The sequence below is a fragment of the Xenopus laevis genome, chromosome 8L (genome assembly GCF_017654675.1).
Source record: "Xenopus laevis strain J_2021 chromosome 8L, Xenopus_laevis_v10.1, whole genome shotgun sequence".
Classification (NCBI taxonomy): Eukaryota; Metazoa; Chordata; class Amphibia; order Anura; family Pipidae; genus Xenopus; species Xenopus laevis.
In genome coordinates this window covers 81,690,513-81,717,778 of record NC_054385.1, presented here as the reverse complement: position 1 = coordinate 81,717,778, position 27,266 = coordinate 81,690,513, and the positions used below count along the sequence as shown (strand labels likewise).

The 27,266-nt window shown below is 38.5% G+C and overlaps 1 protein-coding gene across 1 annotated transcript; it reads right to left on the bottom strand.

Annotated features, from left to right (window-relative positions):
* Nucleotides 1-804: 804 nt before the first annotated feature.
* Nucleotides 805-27,266, bottom strand: cyp46a1.2.L (cytochrome P450 family 46 subfamily A member 1, gene 2 L homeolog). Its single transcript, NM_001086311.1, is given in 15 exon segments — nt 805-1,175; nt 1,489-1,555; nt 2,841-2,929; nt 3,721-3,831; nt 4,872-4,956; nt 8,751-8,823; nt 9,055-9,117; nt 10,476-10,632; nt 11,326-11,436; nt 12,506-12,644; nt 15,128-15,214; nt 18,263-18,333; nt 19,384-19,465; nt 20,154-20,231; nt 27,101-27,266. Coding segments are annotated over 15 exon segments (1,512 nt in total). The 5' UTR covers nt 27,238-27,266; the 3' UTR covers nt 805-1,013.

Here is a 27,266-nt window from a genome sequence, read left to right as displayed (position 1 = left end):
GTATAACTATAACATTAACTGTGTGGAGACTGGAACATTTTTGTTTATTTACAAAAGACCTGTGAAAGATATGCTATATATAGTAATATTATTTTACTAGAATACGCTATATGAGCTATATGTCACAAAGATGTGTTCAGGAAGGATACACCTCACAAAGATCCTATCACAATTGGGAATTGGAGCATTAAGGGGTGGTGTCATTCAGCTGGTCCTGATGGGTTCAAGAGGGAATGTATAATAGGTGAAACCCTATACTGTATATTAATATACTATACAAGTCACGGCATAGCTACAAACCTTATAAAAAGCATTTGTCAAAATTTAAGTTAGCGCAATGTCTGTAATCAAATTTAAAGGCTGCAGCCTTTTTACTGAGCTAACACAGAGGTATCAACTTTTTTTGGCATTTATACCTACTGGGGCACCACCTCCTGGTTTTATTTCACTTGTTTTAATACATATACTGATTATATGGTTTAAAATAATTTTTTGGTGGGTTATGTTACTAGCAAGCACTTTACGCCATTTATATAAATTCTAATGAATTTTAATCTCTCTAATTCTTACTTTAATTCTTTGTAATTCCTACTGCAATTTCTATGCATGTTACTTTTTCTGGGGATGGTTCAGTCTCTAAAATACTTGAACATACTTTACATAATTATACATACTTTAATCCATTGAGAAATGTCCCTTTTTCCTTTGCCCTTTGCATAATTGAGCATTTGAATCAATTTTATGTGACTATTTAGCTGTTTTTTGTGTTATAATCAGATTTTACCAGGAAACCAGCAAGAATGTTTATTAAAGGGATTTAATATAGTAAAGGCTGTCAGTATGTAAATTAAAAATATTAAAAGATTAAGAAAAAAGTAAGTTTTCTGTTTCCAAGTCATATTTCATGTTGTATATATAACTAGCACTTCAACATGAGCCATAATAAAAGGGACATGGTAAGACAGAAAGCAAGGATGTATCATATTTCACGTAGCATAATGTATACACCATAACTACATGTGGGCCTCTTTCTTGCTTGTCCGAGACCTCAGTCTGCAAATCACCCCATCCAATGGCCGGAGAGTCCCTGTATCTAGAATCTTAAAACTTTGTCCATTGGCCAGCTCAAAGTCATATCTCTGCAGAAATTTGGCCAACACTACCTTGGCCTCCATCTGTAATGAGAGAGAAAAAATAATCTTGGGTCAGAAAACCTTGGTTGTAACATTAGTTTCTGCCTTAGATTTTTGACATTGTGTTTATATCATACATTTTCATTTCTATGCTGAATTAATGGTCATTTGTCACTCACATCATTATTAGGCATCAAAACCAGTGACTCTACCAAACATTGATATTTAATGTTCTACTATGTTAGTTCTGTTATGTTTAAGTGCTTGTCTAGCTTCCACACTTTGTCAACTGGAGGTTTTTTTAATTACCCAGCGGTACCCCCCCTTTGTTATTGCTAATCCAATAATTACTTACCTGTGAAAACACTTGCCCTATGCAGTTTCGTGGGCCCAGAGAAAATGGGAAATAAGTGAAGTAAGGCCTGTCAAGATGAATATGTTTACAAAAAGATTTAGGGATTTGTATAGTAGACAGTAATAGGCAAAATAAGAGCAAATGAGTATGCACTGACAGAAATAAGTAACAGTAATTTGACATATTGAAAGCAAAATACTTAGGAAGGAGGAAGTGAGTGGGAATTCTATTTGCTTATCCACTGTTCTATTCCCAGGAAACACTATATTCTGATTGACAATTCCTATATACTTTTGAAAGTATGTTTAATATTTTTCCAGATAAAATATCTTGTTGCAAGAAAATATAAACGTTAATAGTATAATTTATGTTGCATTTTAAATACCTGTATATTTATTAACTGGTATCTTATTTATATGTAGTGGAAAATCAGAGTCCTTGGAGAAAGGGCATTGAAACTAAAGGCATTTATAGGGATAGTCTAACTTAACAAATAGAAAAAGAAAGGCACTGCTTACAATTATTTGCAGAAGCTTTATTCAGAAGCTGGATACACGTTCAGACATTTGGGGAGAATGCTACTCCTTTTCTTAGATTGTAGGAGCATTGAGAAAAGGAGTAGCATTCTCCTGGAACTTCTGGACTTTTTTACACGGCACTGTGTCGCAGTGGAATTTGCATTTTCACCAGGACCCTAGCAACCAGGCAATGGTTTGAATGAGAGACTGGAATATAGGGATAGGAGAGGGTCCAAAAAGTTAGTTTAGTATTAAATATTAACAATAACTTTGGAGCATTAGTTGCTTGAGTTAATGACCCCTATTTGACAGCTAGAAAGAGGTAGAAAAAGACAAATATTTCAAAAACTATAGAAAATAAAAAATGAAAACCAAATGGATGGTTGCTGGGGAATACACTAAAACCTTGTTTATTGCCCAAGTTATAGTTGACATTTTGGACAACTTCAGAAAGGTCTATAAATTACAATCAAAATGTTGACTGCAACTTGAGCAATACATACGATAAGAAGAATTTCATTGAGAGAGAGTGAAAGAGTGATAAAGTCAAAGAGACTGAAAGAGAAATCAAAGATGACTCGGGTGATAAATCCTTGACATGAAAAGTTTGGTGGTCGTGATTTGACAGATAAAGGGGCATGTCTGTCTTTGCTCTTACAGATACCTTTCATTAGATAGAAACTTCAGCAGCAATGATTGCAATGCTCATGGAAAGTTTTACCAGTGATCTATAGTAATAGTGGTAATGCAAGCGTTGTCTTTTTGCAGTAACAGATTTCCTATTCAAATAGCATAATTGTAAAAAAGTAAAATTGCATAATATTCACTGCTTACTTTGGCGCATCAGGGCTGAATCTGTCTGGATTGAAAGTAAGTGGATCTTCGTAAAACTGCTCCATCCTTCCCATGACATAGGAGTTTAACTGTAAACAGAACCAGAGTGTAAAACTAACAATAATGGTTCTGCCAGGAACTTATCATCACAATATCATGTGACTAATTCAGTGCTCCCATGTTGCTATGCAAAGTGCAATAATGACAACCTAATCTTGTTTATTGCTCAAGTAATATGCTATTAAACCACTAGCTTTTGCACATTTCTGTAAGTTTATACAACTGGTATATGTTGTTATGCATATATATATTTATGTTGTATATGTTCGGTATGGGATTCCAGCATTGGTGGGGCATGGGTACATCCAACTATTTCACCTCACTTGTGACTGGTGATTTGTGAAACTGCAGTGAAAGTTCGCAGGCAAAAATTTGGGTTGGACGCCCATTGACTTAAACGCCGGCTTAAAAATTGACGCGAGCTTCAGAAGTAATACGGGCATCAAAACTGATGCATTTTTCGCCTTTTTGCGAATTTTATAGTGAAATGGGACAAATTTGCACATTACTAGTTTCAGATTGTTGTCTTACACATAGGATAACATAACTAAAATGGAGGGCATGAGATACAAATTGATCCAAATGTTGGCTTCATTTTTAAAATTTATTGGAACCTGTCTTTATTTACTGCACAGTACTTGTAAGTGTATACCAACCAGCATCTGCATGGATTGAAGTGCTGCTGTACCAAATAATTAGCAGAACTGGACTGTTTTAACTTTTATCTTAAAAGAACCTTTCATTTTAGAAGAATGGTTTAGTGGATATATACATGCCATGTAGTACTTGCACAGTGCAGATTAACAGCTTTTGATCTTACCGTTACAGTTACATTTGGTGGAATCCTCACTCCTTCTATGACGATTTCTTTCTCAAGAGCCCTAGATGTGCCTGGAGCTGTAGGGTACAACCTCAAGGTCTCCTTCAGTACCTAGAGAGTACATGGCATGTGTATATTGTATTTTACAATATTTTATGTTAGCTTAATGTAGCCTGTTTTATACATTTAGACATCCTCAGGGTGATGGTTAAAGTAATAGTAAATATATAAAAAAAAAATATATATATATATATCCACATATAAATAGATACCAAGGTGAGTTGACAGCACTACAAGGAAGTTTTGAGGCAAAGGTTTCAGCGAACAAAATGTAGGTTTATTGGTTCCGAAGCTATAGAGACCGCACTCAAAGCTCTTAAATTACATCAAAAAATATTTATTGTGGACATAAATATTTTTTGATATAATTTAAGACCTGTGAGTGGGGCCTCTAGGGGTTATTGGTTATTTATCCTGCAATTTTACATATGCACAATAAGTTGGGAGTGAAAGGATACATTTGGAACAGTACTTTTACTGTGATAGTGGGCATGAAATGAAACACACAGGAATTGCATAGTTATAAGAGTGTGATACACAGGCACTACAGACATTGTTGGGACTGTGTGTATCTGAGATTGCAGGTGTTAAATGGACCAAACATAGAAACGAGAGAGGGTCGATCAGTGCTCATTCCCTGATCCCCTGTTTCATTAGTAATTTAGTATCTGTGCATGTATTTTCAAAAATAGGGTTTTTTAGTTACAAAGTTCATCATAGAATTGAAGCCACCCTTGACCATAGAGGCCCTAGATGCAGAGAATTTCTACTGAAAAGCAACAATAACAGTGTCAAAAGACAGTCCTTGCACTTCTGCATAGTTGTGCTCAATGCCGCATGGATCACTCTGCCTCCTGTCTTGAACTGAGCACAGTGCGCCTATTGATTCATAGAAACCCTAGAGCTACAGAGTTCCCACAGAGACCTGCGTCAATGAACAAACAACATGCACTTAAAGAACCAGGTGCACACAGCATTTTGATGGTGAGCGGAGGTCGGCCTGGAAAATGCATGCTTTTGTTTTTTTTGTGCTGACCATATAGTATGTGTGTTTAATATTTAAAACAGAATTCCTGTTTGATTTACAGTACCTGAGACAAATATTTCAATTTGCTGAGGTCTTCATACTCAATATCTCTTTTTGATCCTATAACTTCATCTATTTCAGCCTGGGCTCTGAAAAATACAACATGTGTAAGGTGAATACTGACTATACAGAGATTGTTCAACATTCACATACATCCCTGCTGCAGTGGAACTTAAAATCTTTACCACATACATTCATAAATTTCATACCTAGACTAGAGTCCGTTTTATCAGGAGCCAGTTTATCTGCCTGTATCTTTTTAAAATGTGGGAGGAAACCACAGCAGACATTGGGTGAACATACTCGGCACCTCTGTGCTGCAAGCAGTGTCGGACTGGGATGCCAGGGGCCCACCAGAAAACTTTAGACTGAGGGCCCACTTTCCAAACTATTATACCTCCTCTCCTCACTCAACCTCTTTATTTTCATAGTCGCTTATCTCTACATACTATACTCTATTCTTCCATTATTAAACCTCTTTGTTCCCATAAAGAAATAGGGAATGATCATGAAATAGGCCAAATGGTTAGACACATGAAGCCCACTGACACCAGTGCCCACCGGGAATTTTCCTGGTATCCCGGTGGGCCAGTCCGACACTAGCTGCAAGGCAGCATTGGTATCCGAGTCACCATGCTGCTCAAGTTTATCATTTGGGGAAAGAGAAATCAAATTAATTAAATAGAGAAATGTCAAAAACATTTATATGTAAATATTTGTATCAGAATAGGAATAAAATGTTGCTAAAATATTAAGAGGTGCATTTATCAAAGGATGGAGGAAAAATTGCTTTCTTTTCACATGTTATGACCCATAAAAACTCAAATGATCAGGAAATATTATCATAATTGTCATTCATCCTAGTATTTTGTCCTGACATGAAAAGAAATTTACTGAGTTGCATGACTTTCCCAGAAGGACAAATTTATCAAATTTGCTCCAGCTTTAAACAATAGGGTACCATTTTATCCTATGGGCAAAATGTAAAATATGCTCCTAATTCGGCTTTCCCAGAAAAAGGCATGAAGGTGGGAAGATGAGAAGGTTTTATCAAAGGTTTTCCAAGCCTTTATACCAAGAATATAATCTACAAACGACAAAAAAAAAAAAGGATTTGCTTACCCAAGATCTCTCTCTGCCTTGGCTCCAATTCAGTATTGGGCCTTTTCAAAGCTCATAATACTTACTATACACTTTATTATGTGTATGCAGATATAGCACAGCATTGGTATACAGGGAGGTAAAATGATAATTGAGACACCATGAATCCCTGCCCCAAAACACTAATACATTTATTGAATTGGACAAGATCACAGATACAAAAAGGGCTATGCAATTTTCCCAAAACACCCCACATTATTGACTGATTGTGTGATCTGTCTCAAACTGTCAGTTTTCTGGCTGCCGGAGTCACTGACTCACTTTTGACACCTGTAATGAGGACAAAGAGGAAGGCAATGATTTAAAACTATAAAAAAAATAAAAAATGAATACCATGTGAAAATTAGCTGAGACCAGGACATTATATAACATACCAAAAATTTTAAAAACTTAAAGGCCCATATAAATGCACTTCAATTGGAGGAAAAAGAAAGAAATGTAAAATGCAGGAAATTTTAAAAATCTGGGAACGATAGGTTAGGGTTTGATTGTATTGCTTTTATATTTTGGTTGCATTAGCGTGTGGTTTGTTCAGACTATTATGTATGATGTGATATCTAAACTGGGACAGAACAAAAAAGGGAACTGCACATAGCTAGGACTAGGGGAAGCAGGAGCACAGTCACGTCACAGGTGTTATGTAGCTGTTTAGGTAGCATGGGCAGTCTTTGGCCCTGACAAGGAGGTAGTGATTAGGGTTAGTACTCATGGGAATTGTGTGGAAGTTGGAAAGTGAAGCATTCAGGTGATGGTTAGTTGTGCTACGTTGTCACATATGGCAAACCCAAACCCCAGGGGAGTGACTGGATTCCTGTCTAGGTGTGCTCTTTTGCCTATAACAATCACCTCTGTTTGGGCTTGGCCCTCAGCTACTTTGGTGCTGTGGTGTGAGGTTTTATGGATTTTACTTTAAAATAAATTAGGAGACAAGCACTAATATGCAGGTACTACTTATATATGCAGTATTGTGCAGCAATGCAGAATAACAGATGATGCACATATTTGTGCTGAAAATTAGATTTATAGGACAAATGTAATATAACATTTTAAAGGGTTTCAAAACTAATCCTGCTGTTTGGTAGCAAATGCATTAAAAATATGTTTCAAATGTTCTTTTTTGCTAGATTCTGTCATAAAATGAAACCCCTGTGAAGCATGTGGAATGGATTGGTGCTGCCCTATGTACTGCTGCCTTTGCACAACACCACAGGCAAGAGCAGCTTACATATTTATATATATATATATATATACTAGGCAATATTTCTAGTGTAAAGAAAGAAAAGACACTGTACAATTGTTTTTTTTTTTTTTACATTATCAATGGATTTATTCAGACAAATCAATCAATTGAAAAAGTTCAAAATAAGCAGCAAACAGCAGTGAAGATTTCTGCTGGTATTTTCAGCAGCAAACTGGATATCATCTGCCTACCTTCCCAGCTGCTTCATACTGACCAGGAAGGAGCCTGCCGAGCCATTCATTACTCCCTGTCTCTCCACCTCCCCCCCCCCCAGCTACTCTTTCGCAGAAACAGGGCAGAAATTCCCCAACCAGTCAGCTGGCCAATGATAGGGGAGTGATCTTGCCCTTTCCCTGACTGATGGCCAATCATAGGAGGAGGGAGGAACACAAGGCTGCTCGGTATGTGTTTGAGTGCGTGTGAAGGGAGAAGGAAAGGAGATGCAATAATTGCCGTGCGTGCTGTAGTCTGTCACATTAAACAACAGAAGCGGCCCATTTCAGCAGTAAGTGAAGCGGCCCTTCGAGCATATTGCCAGTCCGGGCCTGGCTGCCAGGACTTACCACACCAGAATCTAGTTCTCCCACAAGGGCAAGGGAGCCAAATGTATACTCTGGAAATGAGTTGGTAAGGAAGGATCTGGACTTAGTAAGACAGGCCAGGTCAGAACCAGATAACTGGAGCAGAATCATGAGACAAACTCAAGGTCAGGAACAAGCTGGGGTAAGAATCAGGAAGTCACATGGGACAGGAGCAGGAATCAAGGCACAACCCACTCAGTGTTGAGAGCACCTAGGAGCGAGCAAGCAAGCTTGACCAATAACAGGCATGTGTCAGTGCAGAGCAGGAGGTCTTATAGCCAGAGCAATGGCTTACATTGATCGCCTGTGTTCAGATAAACAACAGGTAAAACAAGTCATGCTTATTTGAAAATAAAGGGATACCAAGAGCAGTGAATCAGGACTTCAGCTGTCTGCTCATATAGAGCAGAGGTAATGCAGATTGAATTGAAAACAGCAGGTCACTGGTTCAAGCACGGGTAGGATGTTACATACGTGCTGTAGTGAGACAGCCAAGAAAAGCTTATGCACTGTATGTGGACACGACAGAGAAGGGAGTTGGTGTGATAATAAAGGAGGCCCCTGAATGGTCACGATACTTTTCACAAGATAGGGGTACAGGAGGCTTTGGAGAAAGAGTGTGAATGCCGTGTAAGTGATAATTGTAGCAGCATGTACTGTAGAAACACCAAAGTGGGTCAGTTGTGCATTTGAAGTCTGATGTTTTTTCATCCCCTGTGAGGAGCTGCTAAATAAAGTCTGTCTTGAATTATCACCTCATTGGGTGAAACGTTTGCTTTCCACAATAAAGGCCTACCCTATCACCTTTCCCTTGATGGAAGGCTACCTGAGTTGGGTAGCCCTGTGACAGATTGATTTCAGTATATATCAACATATGAGGTAATTATGTCTTATAACTCACTTTTTAAGAGTTTCTGGATTCCTCCCCAAAGACATTACTGCAAACGATAACTGGTTGGCAGTGGTTTCTTGTCCTGAAGCATAAAACAGTTATGTTTACAAGATTTTTTTTTCCTACATGGATTAAATTTGGAATCACAATCTTGAAAAGTCCATTGCAAGGATCTCTGTGACTGTAGTCAGATGAATCAGTGTTAGCTGAGACACTGTTTTATGCTATGAGTGCATGGATTGCAGGGAAAGGAAAAGAAGTTACTCAGTACAATTAACCACCAAAAATAATGGAAGAAAATACATTTACAAACCAGCAACGAAGAAAGTTACAAAGTTGTCCAATAGAGTTTCTGGGTCACAATCTTTTTCCAAAGCTAGGAAGACACAAAGGAAAAGTGGTCCAAATTTACTATAGAGTTTTTCCAAATAACAAAAATTACCATGCTGCAAACCATCTGCCTTAAAAATTAAAAAAAAAAAAGAATTTAAAGAATTGTATGAGAAATTATTTTATTGTAATGAGGATTCATTGATTGTAAACAATATCTAACCAATTCAGCACGTTAAACATGCAATATACCTGCAGTTAATAAGTGTCCAATAAACAGGACTTGTGTATTAAGGAAAAATCTTTCATACAGTAGAACCCCCATTTTACATTTGTCAGGGGAAAAATGGTATCAGATCTGGCCAAATGTTAAATCAGGGAAATGTGTTAAAGCAACTTATTCTTAAATGAAAAATGGCTTTTATTCATACTTTTTGAAGAAACCGGTTACTGTAATGAAAATATTATGGGTTTCTGTGTTATGAAGGCCTCTTTATCAAATTTTGATTTGGATGCCAGAGTTCCCTTTTAATGTTACACTGTGGGGGCATGTGGAAGATCTCTCTGACAGTCACATGCACAAACTAAAGCAATAAGTGTTTGATGCATGACTGTATGAGGTGCAGACTAAGTGGACTTGACTATTTACAAATAGAATCATGTCAAATATGCATCTGGTTCGTATTTTAAACCTATTAATTTCACTAAATATAACATTCACTAAGGCAATTTTTGAGAAATCAAAGCATAATGGATGTCACATGGGGCAGGGCACTGACATAATGGGGCGGGGAATGGGCAAGTAGGTTGGGGGAATGGTCAGGTATTACAAATTGTCCAGCAAATATATTTGGCTACACAGAGACAGTGAGGAGGGAAGTGGAATTTGACGAGTGCAGTGACATCTAGAAAGTAATGGAAAGTGAAAGTAATTGTCTTCCCCTACCTCTGTGAATCCAGAATAGAGGTAGAGCAGGCAATATATGATAGCAGCTCCGTTTTGTAAATACATTTTATAATACATTTACGACAGGTATGGATGTTTACATAAAAAGACTTTGGATTTCATGTTTCATTTGCAAAGGACTTTTATTGTACAGCTTTTTATGTCTGGGTGACAGGTCCACTTTAATGGAAGGGGTGTAATTTGCTATTGAAATGTTGGGTGTGCCTGCCTCTATTTTATTGCATGTGGACTTTTGCACAGTGGATTGGGCTGGGAGAGGCTTATAGTACCCTGCAGCATTGTTACAAGTTAAAAGTCTCTTTTGAAAGTATTCATTGAGTATTCCCACAGCATCCATGTATAAGTAGCATGCATATTTTTTGGCAATTAACTTTAAAGGGGCTGCACCAAACATTATTAGTCAATTTAACATTGCGTGCAGTGTGTATAAATCATACCTGCCCCCTTCAGTATCTGTGTCAGTATGTCTTTTGGAATTTCCTCTCCATCCTGTATCTGCTTCTGTCTCCTTTCAATACATTCCTTTCCTGTCTGACGAAGGAGCCTTACGCTCGACTGCACTTCTCTGATGAACCCTCTCTTTCCCAGAGAAAACTATGAACAGATGAGGTTAATAATTTTTATAAAATTGAATTAGTGTGACAGAGGTACCAAAACAGGTTAAAGCAATGTTGTCAAACATATTATAACTTCTATTATCACCTATATTTCCATTAAACTGCATAAAGTATAAAAATGTACTCTTTCATCCCTACGATTACAGAATATGTTATTTCTATTATGCCCCTATATAATCTGCAATGGTGTCATGTTAATTTCAGCTGTAAGCAGTGGCGTAACTAGAGTGCGTTGGGCCCCACTCCAAAAAAAATCTTCAGAGGGGCCTGGCGCACTCCGATCCCCATCCTCCCACCAACTTCCTGTCCCATCTCCACCCTGCCCATGCACCACCTCTGCCCAACCCACATCCCACCTTTGCCCCACCTATGTCCTGCGCCGACTCCACCCACTCCCTGCCCAACTTGCTTCCCCCTTACTCGAGAGAGCGGCTGGGGAGGAGGGTTTTTTTTTATTATTAGCTATAGAGGAAGCAGAGCCACAGTCCGGGCCCCCCTGCGACTGTGAGGCCTGCTTCCTTTATAGTTACGCCACTGCCTGTAAGTCCCTGCTTAGCTGCTTACATGTCCTGCAAAAGGAGATGGGAATGGATTTAAGAGATTGCCAGAGACTGTGAATAAGCAATTTTCAAAAAAAAAAATCCCTTCCTTTTTATAAAGTAAAACAAACCTTTAGCATGGGATTTCTTATTTCTACAGTTCCTTTCATGACCAGTGAGATTGCTTGCGGAAAGGGCGTCTGATCATCCTTTAGGGAATTTAGTTCTATTCCAAAACCAACCTGTCAATTATCAAACCTGAATTAAATATATTTGTGTGTATAGCAAATGATTTCAACATTTTACATCATATTATATGATACTCTATGCAATGGCATATGCAGCATAGAGGCAGTAACCCTAAAGGGCATACTTATCAATGGTCGTGGGAGCCAAAATGGAGATTTTTGAGTATCTTGTAGAAAATGTTGTAGAGAATCTTCCCGTCACTTTTGGATAAAAATACCCCTACACTGTTCTGTATGAACTGTTTTATTATTTGTTATAAAAGTTATTTTTAAACAAAAAAATGTAACCACCTGGCAGATTGATCATCTATCTCCTTATTTTTGCACCAAAAGATTATGATTCAAAGATTATGATTCGAATTTGAGCTATTTTTTGTGTACTTTGACTAGGGAATAGTCCAAATTCAATTTGAAAAAAATTTGAAAATTCGAATATCGAAATTTATTATGTACTGTCTCTTTAAAAATTCAACTTCGACCATTCGCCATCTAAAACCTGCCTAATTTCTGTTTAGCCTATGGGAGATCTCCTAGAACCTATTTGAAGTCAATAAGTGGACTTTGCAAAATCAAAGTGTTTTGGGGAAAAACTTTGAATCAAATTCGATCTAATTGCTATTCATTTGATTTGTATGATTCGAATTCGGTCCAATACGGACCTATTTGATCGAAAACGGACCTATTCGACCAAAAAAAAAAAAACTTCGACTTAATTTCAGTTGGTCTTTTAGAATTTGAATTTCAATGTTTTTTCAATTCAACCCTTGATAAATATGCCCCTTAAAGCACTATGCACAATTAAAATTAGCAGAGTAATAACGGTTTACTAAAGAATGTTACAGTGTGATATGTGAAACTTTGTTTTTATTCATCCGAATTTATGTTCTGTTTTTCACTTTTATTGCATGCCCCTTATTTGGTTCTGTGTGTAGCATTGTCTCTTTCCCAAAAGGCTTTGCATAGTGCTGTAGGTTAGTGCTGTCAAGATTTTGGGTGCTATTGTTAATAATATAAAATTATTTAGACTGACTTAATCTGAAGTGTATCTATTTATCAGTATTACCTTGCCAATAACATCCAGTGTCACTTTGCAGAACATGTCGAGCATATTCACTTCACATTTTGTATCAGACTTTTCTGAAAGTCTCTCCATCAGCACTTCGGCTTTTTCATTGAAGGGGTCCATTAAGCCCATCAGGTAGCTATGTGTGAAAGAAGAAGATAATATGATTTTTATTCAGCGATGCTCATCCAAGCAATATGTACAGGTATGGGACCTGTTATCCAGAATGCTCAGGACCTGGAGTTTGCTGTAAAATTAATCTTTCTGTAATTCAGATCTTCATACCTTACGTCTACTAGAAAATCATTTAAACATTAAATAAACCCAATAGGCTGGTTTTGCTTCCAATAAGGATTTATTATATCTTATTTTGGATATATAAAATGGAGTTTATGGGAGATGGACTTTCTGTAATTCTGAGCTTTCTGGATAAAGTTTGGATCAAGGTGGCTATGTTTGAAAGAAGAAGATAATATGATTTTTATTCAGCGATGCTCATCCAAGCAATATGTACAGTTATGGGACCTGTTATCCAGAATGCTCAGGACCTGGAGTTTCCTGTAAAATGAATCTTTCTGTAATTCAGATCTTCATACCTTACGTCTACTAGAAAATCATTTAAACATTAAATAAACCCAATAGGCTGGTTTTGCTTCCAATAAGGATTTATTATATCTTAGTTTGGATATATAAAATGGAGTTTATGGGAGATGGACTTTCTGTAATTCTGAGCTTTCTGTATAAAGTTTGGATCAAGGTGGCTATGTGTGAAAGATGAATATAATATGGTTTTTATTCAGCGATGCTCATCCATGCAATATGTACAGGAATGGGACCTGTTATCCAGAATGCTTGGGACTTGGAGTTTGCCATAAAATTAATCTTTCTGTAATTCAGATCATCATACTTTATGTCTACTAGAAAATCATCTATACATTAAATTAACCCAATAGGCTGGTTTTGCTTCCAATACGGATTAATTATATCTTAGTTTGGCTCAAGTACAAGCTACTGTTTTATTATTACAGTGAAAAAAGCAAATCATTTTTAAGAATCGGAATAATTTGAATAAAATGGAGTTTATGTAATTCTGAGCTTTCTGGATAAAAGGTTTCCGTATACTTGGTCCCATACCTGTAATGTTTAGTTATTTAGTGATGACAAAAATACCAAAACTAAACTTGAGCCTAAATTGAATATTTAATTTTTTTTTTCTTTAAAAAAAATTCCTTTAACTGTCTAGTACTTTAAATTCACATGCCTTTTACCTCATCTTTTCATAAACTTGATTATTAGAAACAAAATTGCATTCTGTGAGATTTATTATTCCTATTTCAGAGTGAAGATATGTTTTGTGAACACACGGCACTAGCCACCAGTGAAAAATAGATTGCATGTTTTGCATTTGCCCCAGCGAGCAGTACATGTAATTATGTAATCAAACACCTTGCTTAAATTGCATAAAATGACATCACATTCAAGCAGGTCTAAAAAATGTGCACTGCACATTTAAAATTTGCAATGTAAAAAACTGTTAAACTGTGAACATTATAATAATGGGAAATGTGATGTATCGGTTGATAAACACAGTGTTAATGGAATAACAATTTATAAAGACGAATTTAATTTCACAGTGTATTAATGTTTACGAAACTGTTTAATTTTAATTGTGCATTTTAATTGCACGCTGTCATTTTTTTTTTAAACTACAGCGTGCAATGGTGTATTTTTATGCAACTTTTTTTAACTGTGATTTTGTAAAGGTGTTTTATTCCATACACTGACACACACAGGCATTGTTTTTGTGCTGTCACTTGAGCTCATTTTTTGTAAATTTCAATAACATTCAAATAGCTTATCACATATCACCCTTATTGTTCAGCTGAACCAGATCCATTCTAAGGATTCTGCTAAATCCAAATCCTGCAAAATTGGCTATGATTCATCTAAATCCTGAACTGGATCCTGGCTCGAAATCCCCACCAACTTTTTCTAGTTGCATAATGTAATATATTTTAAGCCCTTTCGGTCATTACCCATTTCAATAGAAGAATGTATAAACATCAAGTAACATTGAAAATGGTAGAAGTGGGGACACAGAATTCTAATGCCCTCTGAATTTTAAGGGTATGTTAGCCTCCACAAAAGTGACCCATCAGATAAATATAACAATTCAGATATAAGGTATCCCATAGAAAGCCCTGTACCATGTACCATTTATTCAAACTCAGTAGCCTAACAAGGAGATGGCAACACAGATGCTTAAGGTCTGGCCAAGGAAGTGACATTGCAGCAAAAGTAGCACAAAAAAACAAGTTCCCTCTAAATTGTGCATTTATGAAAACCTGGCTGAAGCGGTTTAGGTATTGTTGTGGTTGTATAAATCATTCAAAATCAAGAAATCAGTGCTCTAATAAATCAGTAATACAGTATACTGCATTAAGTGGGTGTCTGACTTACGAAGATACTGCAAACTATACAAGTGACAAAGGTGCTTCCCTATACATCTTCTGTAGTTGCATTCTGCTATGTTTTGGTAGTACCTAACTGACACTAATATATTTCATGCTTTAATGTATAATCAAATATTTTTTAATTTATTTTTATTAAAAATGCACTTACGCTTTACTAAAAGCAGGATCCATTATTCTTCTTTGTTTGTGCCAGTGGTCATAATCTCGGTCAGTTAGTAAACCCTTTCCCATGAACCTGGAGTAAGCAGCAGAGAATAATAGATTATTACAGAATAGGTGTTGTTGCCAAGGTCCCCAATAGTCCGATACATAACTACATTTAAAGGGGGTTAGGATGTTTTTGTGGTTAAATGAGATGGAATGAATAAACTGTGACCTCTGGGCAATGGCACACTATCTTAGCTACAAATTTCTTATCCAACCTTTATTATATGTTTTACTGTGATCTGATTATGTTGGCCACAGAAAGTATACCCTGTGATCTATAACATATATTGGACAAATAAGATTTATAACATTATATTCCTCTTGTGTGGGAGAATCTCTTCTAGGTCAGAGGAACTGGAGATGCACATGCTCATTTGGATGATCCACAAAATATACGTTTCCATGGCCCGGCCTTTGTTCTTGGAGTGCTTTCACTCCAAGCTTTTTGTAGATATGGTTATGTGCTATTTAATACATTTATGGAAATATATATATACCATATTAGCCCTGAAATACAGCAGTGTAAGATTGGTCTGCTTTATACTTCTCTTTCAATAATTTTTATTGATTTTCAGACAATTTTTGAATACATTAAGTATATACAAGGCTGCTTAACAGGTATTAAACACTGTTCATCTATACTTATACATAGCATATCTGTAAACATAACGTTAATAACAAAGAATACAGAAAATACACATAAAAAGGTTAAAAAAAAAAAATGAATACCAATGAAAATATGAAAGGATGGTCTATCTATCTTTGCCTGTAGTCTATATTGACAATAGATTAGGGGGGTTATTTACTAAACTCCCGAATGCAAAAATCTTCGAAAAATTTGTGATTTTTTATAAAATCAGACTTTTAAAAAAATCACAATTTTTTCGGAATTTATTAAACCCAGTTACGAATCAGAAAATCTGACATCTCAGACCTGTCGAGGTTACATATAAGCCAATAGGAGAAGTCCCAATAATTTTTTGATGTGGGCTGGGTTTCGTGCAATACCCCAAAGTTTTCGGCCAAAAATCTGAAAAAATCTTGAAAATCGGATGAAGAATCCAAAAAAATCATTATATTTTCCCCGCAAAGCAAATTTTTGGGAAAATGTAATCATAAATGAGCGTAAAAAAACAGAGCGGATTTGATCGGAGTTTGTAGCAGAAAATATCTGTTTGACAATCATCTCACAAGATCTGCTAAGAAACATCAAGCCCAATATATTTAGGCTGTAATAAATATACCCACACTATAGTTTTGAATATATTTTTCTGATTGGGGCAATAATTCTGAATTACAAAAACATTTGCTTGTGCGGTTAGTGAAAGGTGCCCATTTTTTCTGAAGAGTCAGAGGTTGCCACTATTCTACACAATATTTATTCTGAGAGATAAGGGCCCCAGGGACAGAGCAAAGAATGAGCAGAGGAGACAGGGCCATGACAAGTCTAGGAAAGAGCCGGTAATATGGGAAATTAAGTAAGGGTTCTGATTGGCTAGAAATGGAGGATAGGCTATTCTATGGGCCAGGATGGCCGGGGTGTTAGTCACAGTCATGGATTTCATTTTAGGAAGAGATAGCTTGGTATGGAGCATGGTGGAATGTAGGCCTATGGCTAGGGACTGTGGCCTTTTCAATCAAAATAATTGGTACAAGTCTTAGCTCTGTGAAGTGTATGAAAGGCATGGTGGGGTAAAAGATGAGTTTAGGTGTTACAAAAAGGTGGGGGTGGGATATTGAAGCTGCCATTGTCAAGAGAGGAAAGAATATTATTTACATTATCTATGGCATTTCCCTGTTCAGTAAATTATAGCAAACATTCAGTTATTTGTTTCCATAATTCTAACTTCACTAGAGCCATAAAGGTTAAATATTGACTGCTGTTCTCTATTGCAGTACTTGGGTAGTCATTTTTGCTATTACAATCTAACAGGCAGTAAGATAGGGTGCTTAGTGGGCAATGCTACATACCCTGTAATAAGTAAAGGATACTATTGGCATGGAATGTGAACTATTTATATGGTTACTAGAATTTCTATAAGACGTAGTAATTACTAATTACTAATTTAGTATTGCAATGTATTATGTAAAAAATCATTATTTTATTTATAATTATTTGTAAATTATTTTGTATTATTATTATGTATTATTTGTTTTATTTTGATTATTTTGTAATAAATCATATTCCATAATATTAATATTAAATTATAATATTTGTTATTTTTCAAAATAGGAAATGTAATAATGAGTTGTAATGACATAATTGAATTTATTCACATGCTTTCTGGGTTTGTATTTATAGGGATATCATTTTACTACATCTTATGTTACTTAAAGGGATACTGTCATGGGGAAAAACATTTTTTTTCAAAATGAATCAGTTAATAGTGCTGCTCCAGCAGAATTCTGCACTGAAATCCATTTCTCAAAAGAACAAACAGATTTTTTTATATTCAATTTTGAAATCTGACATGGGCTAGACATGTCAATTTCCCAGCTGACCCAAGTCATGTGACTTGTGCTCTGATAAACTTCAATCACTCTTTACTGCTGTACTGCAAGTTGGAATGATATCATCCCCTCCCTTTTCCCCCCCTAGCAGTCAAACAAAAGAACAATGGGAAGGTAACCAGATAGCAGCTCCATAACACAAGATAACTGCCTGGTAGATCTAAGAACAGCACTCAATAGTAAAAACCCATGTCCCACTGAGACACATTCAGTTACATTGAGAAGGAAAAACAACAGCCTGCCAGAAAGCATTTCTCTCCTAAAGTGCAGGCACAAGTCACATGACTGGGGGCAGCTGGGAAATTGACAAAATGTCTAGCCCCATGTCAGATTTCAAAATTGAATATAAAAAAATCAGTTTGCTCTTTTGAGAAATGGATTTTAGTGCAGAATTCTGCTGGAGTAGCACTATTAATTGATGTGTTTTGAAAAAAACATGTTTTCCGATGACAGGATCCCTTTAAGTAGTTATCCTCTAGAACGAAAGGTGTTTCCCCAATCAGGCAATCAGCAAGAGAGCCCTGCTGATTGCCTGATCTTATATTACTTTCCATGGGTTACCTACCTTACACCAAAAAGAGTGCCAAAAAAATCATAGAAATTATCCTTCGAGTATTTGGGTGACATCAGAAATTCCTAAAAAGACAAACAAATTAAAGAGGTTGTTCACCTTAAAATTAACTTTTAGTATGAAGTGATATTCATATTTAGTATGAAGCGATATTCTGAGACAATTTGCAATTGGCCGTCACTTTTTATTTTCTGTAGTTTTTGAATTAGTTTTTTTGTTCAGCAGCTCTCCAGAAATTTCAGCAGGTGTCTGGTTGCTAGGGTCCAAATTATTCTAGCAACCAGGCAATGGGTTGAATGAGAGACTGTGAATAGGAGCAGATATGAACATAAAGAGATGTAATAAAAGTGGCAATAAAAATAAAATTGTAGCCTCACAGAGCAGCATATTTTGATTGTTGGGTTCAGGTACCCCCTTTTGAAAGCTGGAAAGCTTTTAGGTGACACTATTTTTGTTTTGTTTTTTACGTTTTATTGTTTTTAGAAAAAAGCTATATACTTTTTTTAAAATCTTATTTTACCCAATTCCTGAGTACAAAATTTAACGAATCAGCCCTGTAGCATGGAATTATCTGGAAAGAGAAAGACATTGAATAGCTTGTAGCTCTGTTGATATAAGGGCCTGTCCAAATTAATAGAGAAGCTGGGAATGATTACGTGTATGGTCCCTAAGGAAACAGGTGAAGAAAAGGGTAAACTAGAGCATAAAGGAGAGTTTAAAACCAATGAGAGGAAATGTATCCAATGTATCCTCTTCTGAAAGTTCTTGTAGTCGGTGTTCATACAATTTATATTTTTATGGGTCAGACCAAGCACCGAATTTTGTGTTTACATACAAATTTTCCTGTGCACAATATGTTGTGTGCACTGATAGTTGCATATGGGCTGACAATTGCCCAGAGGGGGAGCACTGTGTATATTTGGAATGGGGAAGGCAACCTGTGGAGAGACACAAGCACTAAAGATTAGCTCCTAAGCATTCTCCGTAACATTGTGGATACATTGGGGCCTTTCTGGAGCTAGCATCATCACATCAATGTAACTGTAATAACCAAGCAAAGCACAGAGATTATCCACTGCATCATATACTGAAACAAGTGTTGTGAGTGTTCATACCTGTACTCCTTCAGGACTAGCAACGAGCACTGCTACTCTGTGGAATCCATTAATACGCATAACTGGGCCATACTTCTGTACCCTGGAAATAGAAGATAATTCGTTTTTCTATCCTTTTGCCACAGGGGCCACCAGTATCTCACTATACATTAGGCATTTATTAAATAAAAGGCAAGATATAACTACATACATGAACTAAGATACTGAGGGGTTAATTGCCATTCTTTAGTGATGAATAATCTTGGCTCAGTTACAGCTTTTTTTAGTGGATGTCCTAGTTTTCCAACTGAACTTACCCATTAATGGAAAGTGACTTTTGAAGGGTTAAACATGGTCTGAATTCAGGAGAAACATTTTGTAAGGAGCACATTATTAAAGTGGACCTGTCACCCAGACATAAAAAGCTGTATAATAAAAGTACTTTTCAAATTAAACATGAAATCAAATTTCTATTTTTTATTAAAGCGTTTATAGCTGTCGTAAGCTCATTTAAAAATCTCAGCTGTCAATCAAATATTTTCTGCCCCTCCTCTCTACTGAAAAGTAGGGTTTGTGGTAGTTCCCTGGATGCTCAGTCGCTGACATCCTACTTGAGATATTGTTACATTGTAGGTTTGTATGTGCTTCTCAAATATACAATGTAACAAAACCATGGTTTAATCAAACCTGCAGGAATAAAGGGCAAAACTATATGGGCAAAACTCTACTACAGTGGTTTACTAGTTATCAACTCTACATCTACAGCTACAACATGATCTACTATTACTTACCAGTCCAGAAAATAATCATAAATCACCAAGTTTTCCTGCATCACTTTCATCAGTGTAAGTGAATGTCCAAAGATAAAACTGAAATATACAAACATGAATAAAAGTTATTTGTTATATGATTGATTTATTTTAAAAGCAACACCTGGCTTTTTCAGTTTTGTATGGTAGTGTTACACAGTATGCATAAAAAAAGAGGCAGAAATGCCGCGAAAATGGTAAGCTGCTACCTAACTTACCATTACCATTTTTAGAAATGGTATTTCCTGTCCTTACACATGGCAGTGGGCAATAAGGGTTAAATCCCCCTGACGTAGGAAGGCACAGGAAATAGAATAAAAGCACTTCTGGGTCCCCACCCGCGCCCATCTCAATTCTCCTGTCGAAAGACTACCCCCATACCAGAGGAGCCACTCTCTCTCCTTCTGAAGCGCCTGGGGCCGAGGTTCTCACCTTGTGAGTGTCCCAGGGGAAGCCGGCGGGCTTCAGGCCTTTGTTGCCTACGGCGCAATAAGTCGCAATGCTGCTACAGGAGGTAGCGCATGCGCGATAAGACGCCGAGCGCCCATCTTTACTATGGCGCTACTAAACAGGCGAAAACTCGCACACGCGAAAACACGCCGAGCGCCCATCTCCAATATGGCGCCTACGGAACGCGGCGAAAACACGCATGCGCATTGGCGCACAACTTAAAGGCGCGCGCCGGATCGCAGGTAAGCACAGATTGGCGTTTTTTTCTCAACAAGCTGCAAACCATACCAGAGGAGGAGGAAATACCAAAACCTCTGCTGTGCCCCTGTATTCACCGTCCAGCCCAGGTGTAAGTCAAGCTGGCTAACTAAATACGCAGGAGCATTCCTACTACATATATATATACATTATATATCTTACAAGATTACCTTTACTATCTTGCAGACTGTCTATCATGAGCAGACGCTCAGGCTCCAGGGGGTAAGTGCACCAAAGAGAGTCTTTTATACAAAGGGATAGCAAAGAAGGTGAGTAATCCTTGTAATATTTTTTCCAGAAGTCCCTCTCCAAGAGAAGAATCTCAAAGGAGAAAGACTCCCAGGAATGACTGTATGGCCTGCGGAGATGCAGCTCTACATGATAAAAGATTATGTGAAAGATGCCTACAGGAAGCAGCAGGCCCTTCTCCTGACTTACACAACCTTAAAGATTGGATGCAGAGCAAAGAATCCATGGATGACATGGTCAATCAAGTCACTGAGAGGGTCTTGATTAACATAGGAGACAAATACAAACCAGCCTCCTCTACAGCGGGTAGCAGTAGCAGACCCCACAAAAGAAGGGAGCCCCCAAGCTACTCCAGCGTATCCGAAGGGGAACTATCGCAGTCTGAGGAAGAAGAACAGGAAGACATAGGTTCCTTCAACCTAGATTACCTGGATCCCCTGATCAAAGCCATGCGAACTGCACTAGATCTTGATACTACCGAGGACACCCCTAAACATGACAGAATGTTTAAGTCGATAGCCAAAAAAGGTGCAAAATTCCCTTTACACAGAGTAATCAAAGATACCATCATGGAAGAATGGAAAACACCAGACAAAAAAGTAGGCACCTCCAGAAGAAAGAAAAAAACTGATTGAGAAAGTCCAAGACATCAAAACTGTGAATGAATACACTACAGAGGCTTCCATGGACCTGGTCAAATTTTCTGCCAAAGACATGGGGCTTAGCGTGGCAGCCCGCAGAGCTCTCTGGTTACGCCATTGGCATGCCGATCCCCAGAGCAAGCACAACCTCTGCTCACTTCCCTTCGAAGGGTCCTTACTATTCGGGGAAAAACTTGATAATATTATATCCAAGGCATCAGCAGGGAAATCTGCTTTCCTCCCACAGGACAAAAGGGAAAAGAAACCCTTTCGGAAGCCTTTCCAGGATGCCAAACAATATAGACCAGGCAAACCCTCCTTCAAGCAACCCTGGAGGTCCAGAGGCCAGGGTCAACCCTGGGCCAGAAGAAAGGATTTCAAATCCGATAAGAAGTCAGCATGAAGGTGCGCGAGCCCCCCTGTCTTGCCTTGGAGGAAGACTAAAACTATTCAAGACAGTGTGGGCTCAAAACATATCGGATTCCTGGGTACTGAAGATTCTCAGCGAAGGTTACAAGCTAGACCTCCACACCTATCCAACAAGTACCTTCGTATCCTCAGAGAAACCCAGATCCCTGGAAGCAGTAAACAACCTAAAGAGCATAATATCAGACCTGTTATTCAGAGGAATAATATCAGAGGTTCCCCAACCGAACCTATTCAAAGGCATTTATTCGCACCTCTTCCTGAAAAGAAAGAAGAATGGAACCTTCAGGGTCATACTCAACCTCAGACACTTAAACAAATTTCTCAAAACAAAGAACTTCAAGATGGAAACTCTAAGATCTATATGTCAACTCATCAACCACGGGGACTGGATGGCAAAAATAGACATCCAGGATGCCTATCTACACATCCCAATCCTAGAAACTCACAAAAAATTTCTGAGGTTCTTCATACTGGGCAAACACTACGAATATCAAGCCCTTCCATTCGGTCTTGCATCTGCCCCAAGGGTCTTCACAAAGATTCTAGCACCTATGATAGCCTTCCTGAGACTGAAAGGTATCCAAGTCTTTGCATATCTCGACGACATGCTTATAAAGGCACCATCAAGAATTATACTCCAACAACATATAAAGATCGTCCTGAATACCCTGGGGGAATGGGGATGGATTGTCAACAAAGGGAAATCCAACCTACAACCTACACAAGAAATCTTATTCCTAGGAGTCCTCATCAACTCCAAAAACTTCAAGTGAGACTCCCAGAGGAAAGAGTCTCAGACATAATCCACCAAGTACAACAGCTATCTCTCCACCCCATCACTACGGCAAGGATATGCCAACAAGTCTTGGGAAAACTCACGTCTACTATAGACTCTGTAAAATGGGCCAGAATCCATACGAGACCTCTCCAAGAAGAGTTCCTCAACCAATGGGACAGGAACCACGAGAGAGACTCCCAGCTGATACACATCTCTCCCACCACAATATCCCAAATATCCTGGTGGCTCAAGAAAAGGAACCTGGAAACTCCAGTGTCTTTAGCCTCCCAGAAATGGGAAATCGTCACGACGGACGCAAGCCACAAGGGCTGGGGAGCCCACTACAAACTAATCCAGATTCAAGGGAAATGGACTCAGTCAGAGAGCAAAAGATCCTCCAATTGGAGAGAACTGAGGGCAGTCCTTTCAGCCATACATCATCTCCAGAAGCACTTAAAGAACAAATCCATACTGATCAAATCAGACAATCTTACAACAGTAAGTTACATAAACAATCAGGGAGGAACCAGGTCCAGGCAGCTGTCCTCCTTGACCACAGCTATTTTCGAATGGGCACAAAAGAACGTAACAACCATCAAAGCTTCCTACATCCCAGGTCCCTCAAATTCCCTAGCGGACCACCTCAGCAGGAAGTTTCCAGCAATTGGAGAATGGGAACTGAACCAGGAGGTGTACAACTCAATCCGAAAAAAATGGGGCCACATGACCATCGACCTAATGGCGACCTTCCAGAACAAAAAGAACAAAGTGTTCTGCTCCTGGCAGAAGGACCCCAGAGCAACATACTGGGATGCGTTCTCCTTCCAATGGAACTTCCGCCTAGCATACATCTTCCCTCCAATATCAATGATAGCAAGAACTATCAAGAAAATTCAGGAGGACAAAGCACATGTAATCCTCATCACTCCATGGTGGCCAAGGAGACCTTGGTTCCCTCTCCTCTTCCACCTATCCCACAAGAAGCCATTCCGACTACCAGTAACTCCAAGCCTGCTCCACCAGGGAGCCACACTACACCCAGATCCCGGAAATTGGGCCCTGACTGCTTGGAACCTGAAAGGATAAAGCTGAAGGGAATGGGTCTCTCCGACGAAGCCATCAAGACCCTTACAGCATCTAGGAAAATTCCACATCCACTAAATACTACAAGATCTGGGAAAAATTCTCAAGCTGGGGCTCAGAAAAGTATGGAGCCTCCTTCTCCATATCCGAAATTTCCATCATAGAATTCCTACAATCAGGGGTAGAGGCTAACCTTAGCTCCTCCACCTTGAAAGGCCAGATATCTGCCATTTCTGCTTATACAGATAACCAATGGGCCTCCCTCCCTCTGATTAAAAAATTCTTCAAGGCCCTTGCCAGAATCCGACCCCAAGTCAGAGATGTTGTCCCCCCCATGGGACCTTTCTCTAGTTCTGGACGCCTTGACCAAGGCACCATTCGAACCTATAGAGGATATTCCTCTAAAGACCCTTACCCTAAAAACTGTGTTCCTACTGGCCATCTCCTCAGCCAAAAGAGTCGGTGAACTCCATGCTCTCTCCGCTAAGGAGAATAAGATAATCTTCCTCCATGACAAAGTCATCCTGAAAACCCAGGACAACTTCATCCCTAAGGTAGTATCCACATTTCACATGTCCCAGGACATAGTACTTCCAACCTTCTTCGACAATCCACAAAACGAAGAAGAAAACAGACTCCACCACTTAGACGTCACTAGATGTCTCAAAGTCTACCTGCAGAGAGTATCAACCTTCAGGAAATCGGACAACCTCCTTCTTATCCATGGAGGCCCCAGAAAAGGCCATGAAGCCTCCAAAAAAGCTATCTCCCTATGGATCAGAGAATGCATCCAAACGGCATATTCCTCTCAGACAGTACCTGGGCCACCCTCCTTAAGAGCACACTCGACCAGAGGGATAGCGGCTTCCTGGGCTCTCCATGCCCAAGTATCTGCAGATGACATATGCAGAGCAGCCACCTGGAAAAACCTCCACACCTTTTCCAAACACTACTGCTTTGACATTTTCTCTAACAATATAGCTGAATTTGGGCGCAGTGTCCTTTCAGCAGCTACAATAAAAGCTCCTAATTAAGCCCTCCCTATGTGTTTTTTGCTTTTGTACATCCCTTATTGCCCACTGCCATGTGTAAGGACAGGAAAGCAGAAAATCTATACATACTTACCGTGATTTTCTTTTCCTGGACTGGAACATGGCAGTGGGCAGGGGTTCCCTCCCTAATTGGGGGTATTATCTCCAGTCATTGAGATGGGCGCGGGTGGGGACCCGGAAGTGCTTTTATTCTATTTCCTGTGCCTTCCTACGTCAGGGGGATTTAACCCTTATTGCCCACTGCCATGTTCCAGTCCAGGAAAAGAAAATCACGGTAAGTATGTATAGATTTTCTGCTATTTTGTCCCTTCAGCTAGTGGCCCATGTAAAAAAGGATCCACATATTATGTGCCTATTAATGTGACTGGAGCATTTTTGCAACCTCCCATTGACTTTAATGGGAAGTGCAGAGATTAACATTTTTCAGCCTGAAAACACCTTTCAGCTGGCTAAAATATGTGTTGAAGTTATAAATAACAAAACACTATGAAATCCGTCTACAAAAATTAAAAAATGTTTTTATTTTTAAAAGTGGATAATGGTGTTATGACAATATAATATTAATCTAGTGCTCAATATGCTTAAAATACATGTATTTAAACATTTTTTAATTTTTTTTTAAATGGCAATGCCTGGTGATGTGTGGCAAATTATACCACCATGTTTTATACCACTTTTATACCACATAATAAGTCTGCCCCTGAATGTAGTATTAGATTAGGGCATCCTGGACTAGATTAAATGCAGTAGAATAATATTTCACAAAAGAATAAAAAAACCTAGTAGACAATAGCAAACATAATTAAATAATGCAATAACAACGCCTGGCAAGTGTATTGTGGCACATTACAGCATCTGGGCATTCTGTACCTCCTCAAAGCACTCCTCAATAGTCATGTGCGGGCTGGCCTGGTACCCGCGGGTTGGTCTGGTTCGGGCCAACCTTGCACCCCACTTTCAACTGCTGACTTCTGGCTAAAAAGGCTTGCCCCTGCTTGGCCCTTTTGTGACATCATCGGCGGGGTGGGGGCAGTGCTGGTCTATAAATCAGTCCGGCGCGGGTGGAGGAAGGGCGGGTTAGGGTCAAGTGCATGTCGGGAAACACCGACCCGCACATCACTACTCCACAGGGCTCATACTGACGAGTGTGTCCCCCTGCTGTTAGTTTTAAAGTATTGTACCTCAAGGGATCACAGGATGCAATCTATTCTTTCCAAGGGGCCTTAACTCATACAGATGCATTTAAAGGAACAGTAACACCAAAAACTGAAAGTGTTTTAAAGTAATGAAAATATCATGTAGTGTTGCCCTGCACTGGTAAAACTGATGTGTTTGCTTCAGAAACACTACTATAGTTCATATAAACAAGCTGCTGAGTAGCAATGGCGGGAATTGAAAAACGGCTATATGGCACAGGATAACTAATGCATAACAGATAATACCATTATGTTCTACAGAGCATATCTGCTATCTGCTGTGTAACTGGAGCCTTTTCTCCTTTGAATGGAGGCCCCCATGGCTACACAGCAGCTTATTTATATAAACAATAGTAATGTTTCTGAAGCAAACACAGCAGTTTTACTAGTGCAGGGCAACACCGCATTATATTTTTATTACTTTAAAACAATTTAATTTTTTGATGTTACTGGTCCTTTAAGCATGATTAGATTTCGTCCTGCTCTCCCCTGTGGTGAAACACTTTATAATTGACCTCAGGGGAATACAGGGCGGAACGTTCACAAGTACAAGCCCTTAGGGCTAATTCATAAACCTATTTGCTTAATTGCAGGATGATTGCCAGTAGCAATCTATCAGCAATTAGATTTGAACAGTCTAGTACAAGTTAGAAAATGAATACAAATATCTACTAAGTTACTAATGGAAACTGCACATGAGCAGCATGAGTGAAAGCCCCAGCGAGTGCTTACAGCAGCTCTTTTGTTTTTTTAATTCCTAAAAATTATTTGAATTCCAATAGTTGTAGCTCACCTGTCTCTGGGAGGCCCTGGGATGTGGTCATATTTCATATGAATATATTGGATGTATCCACAGTACAGGAGAAAGCAGATGAAAGCCAGTGCCAGCAGCAGGAGGGCTGCCCAACCGATGAATACCCACAGCTCCATGATCACTGTACAGAATTTTCAGTCTGATC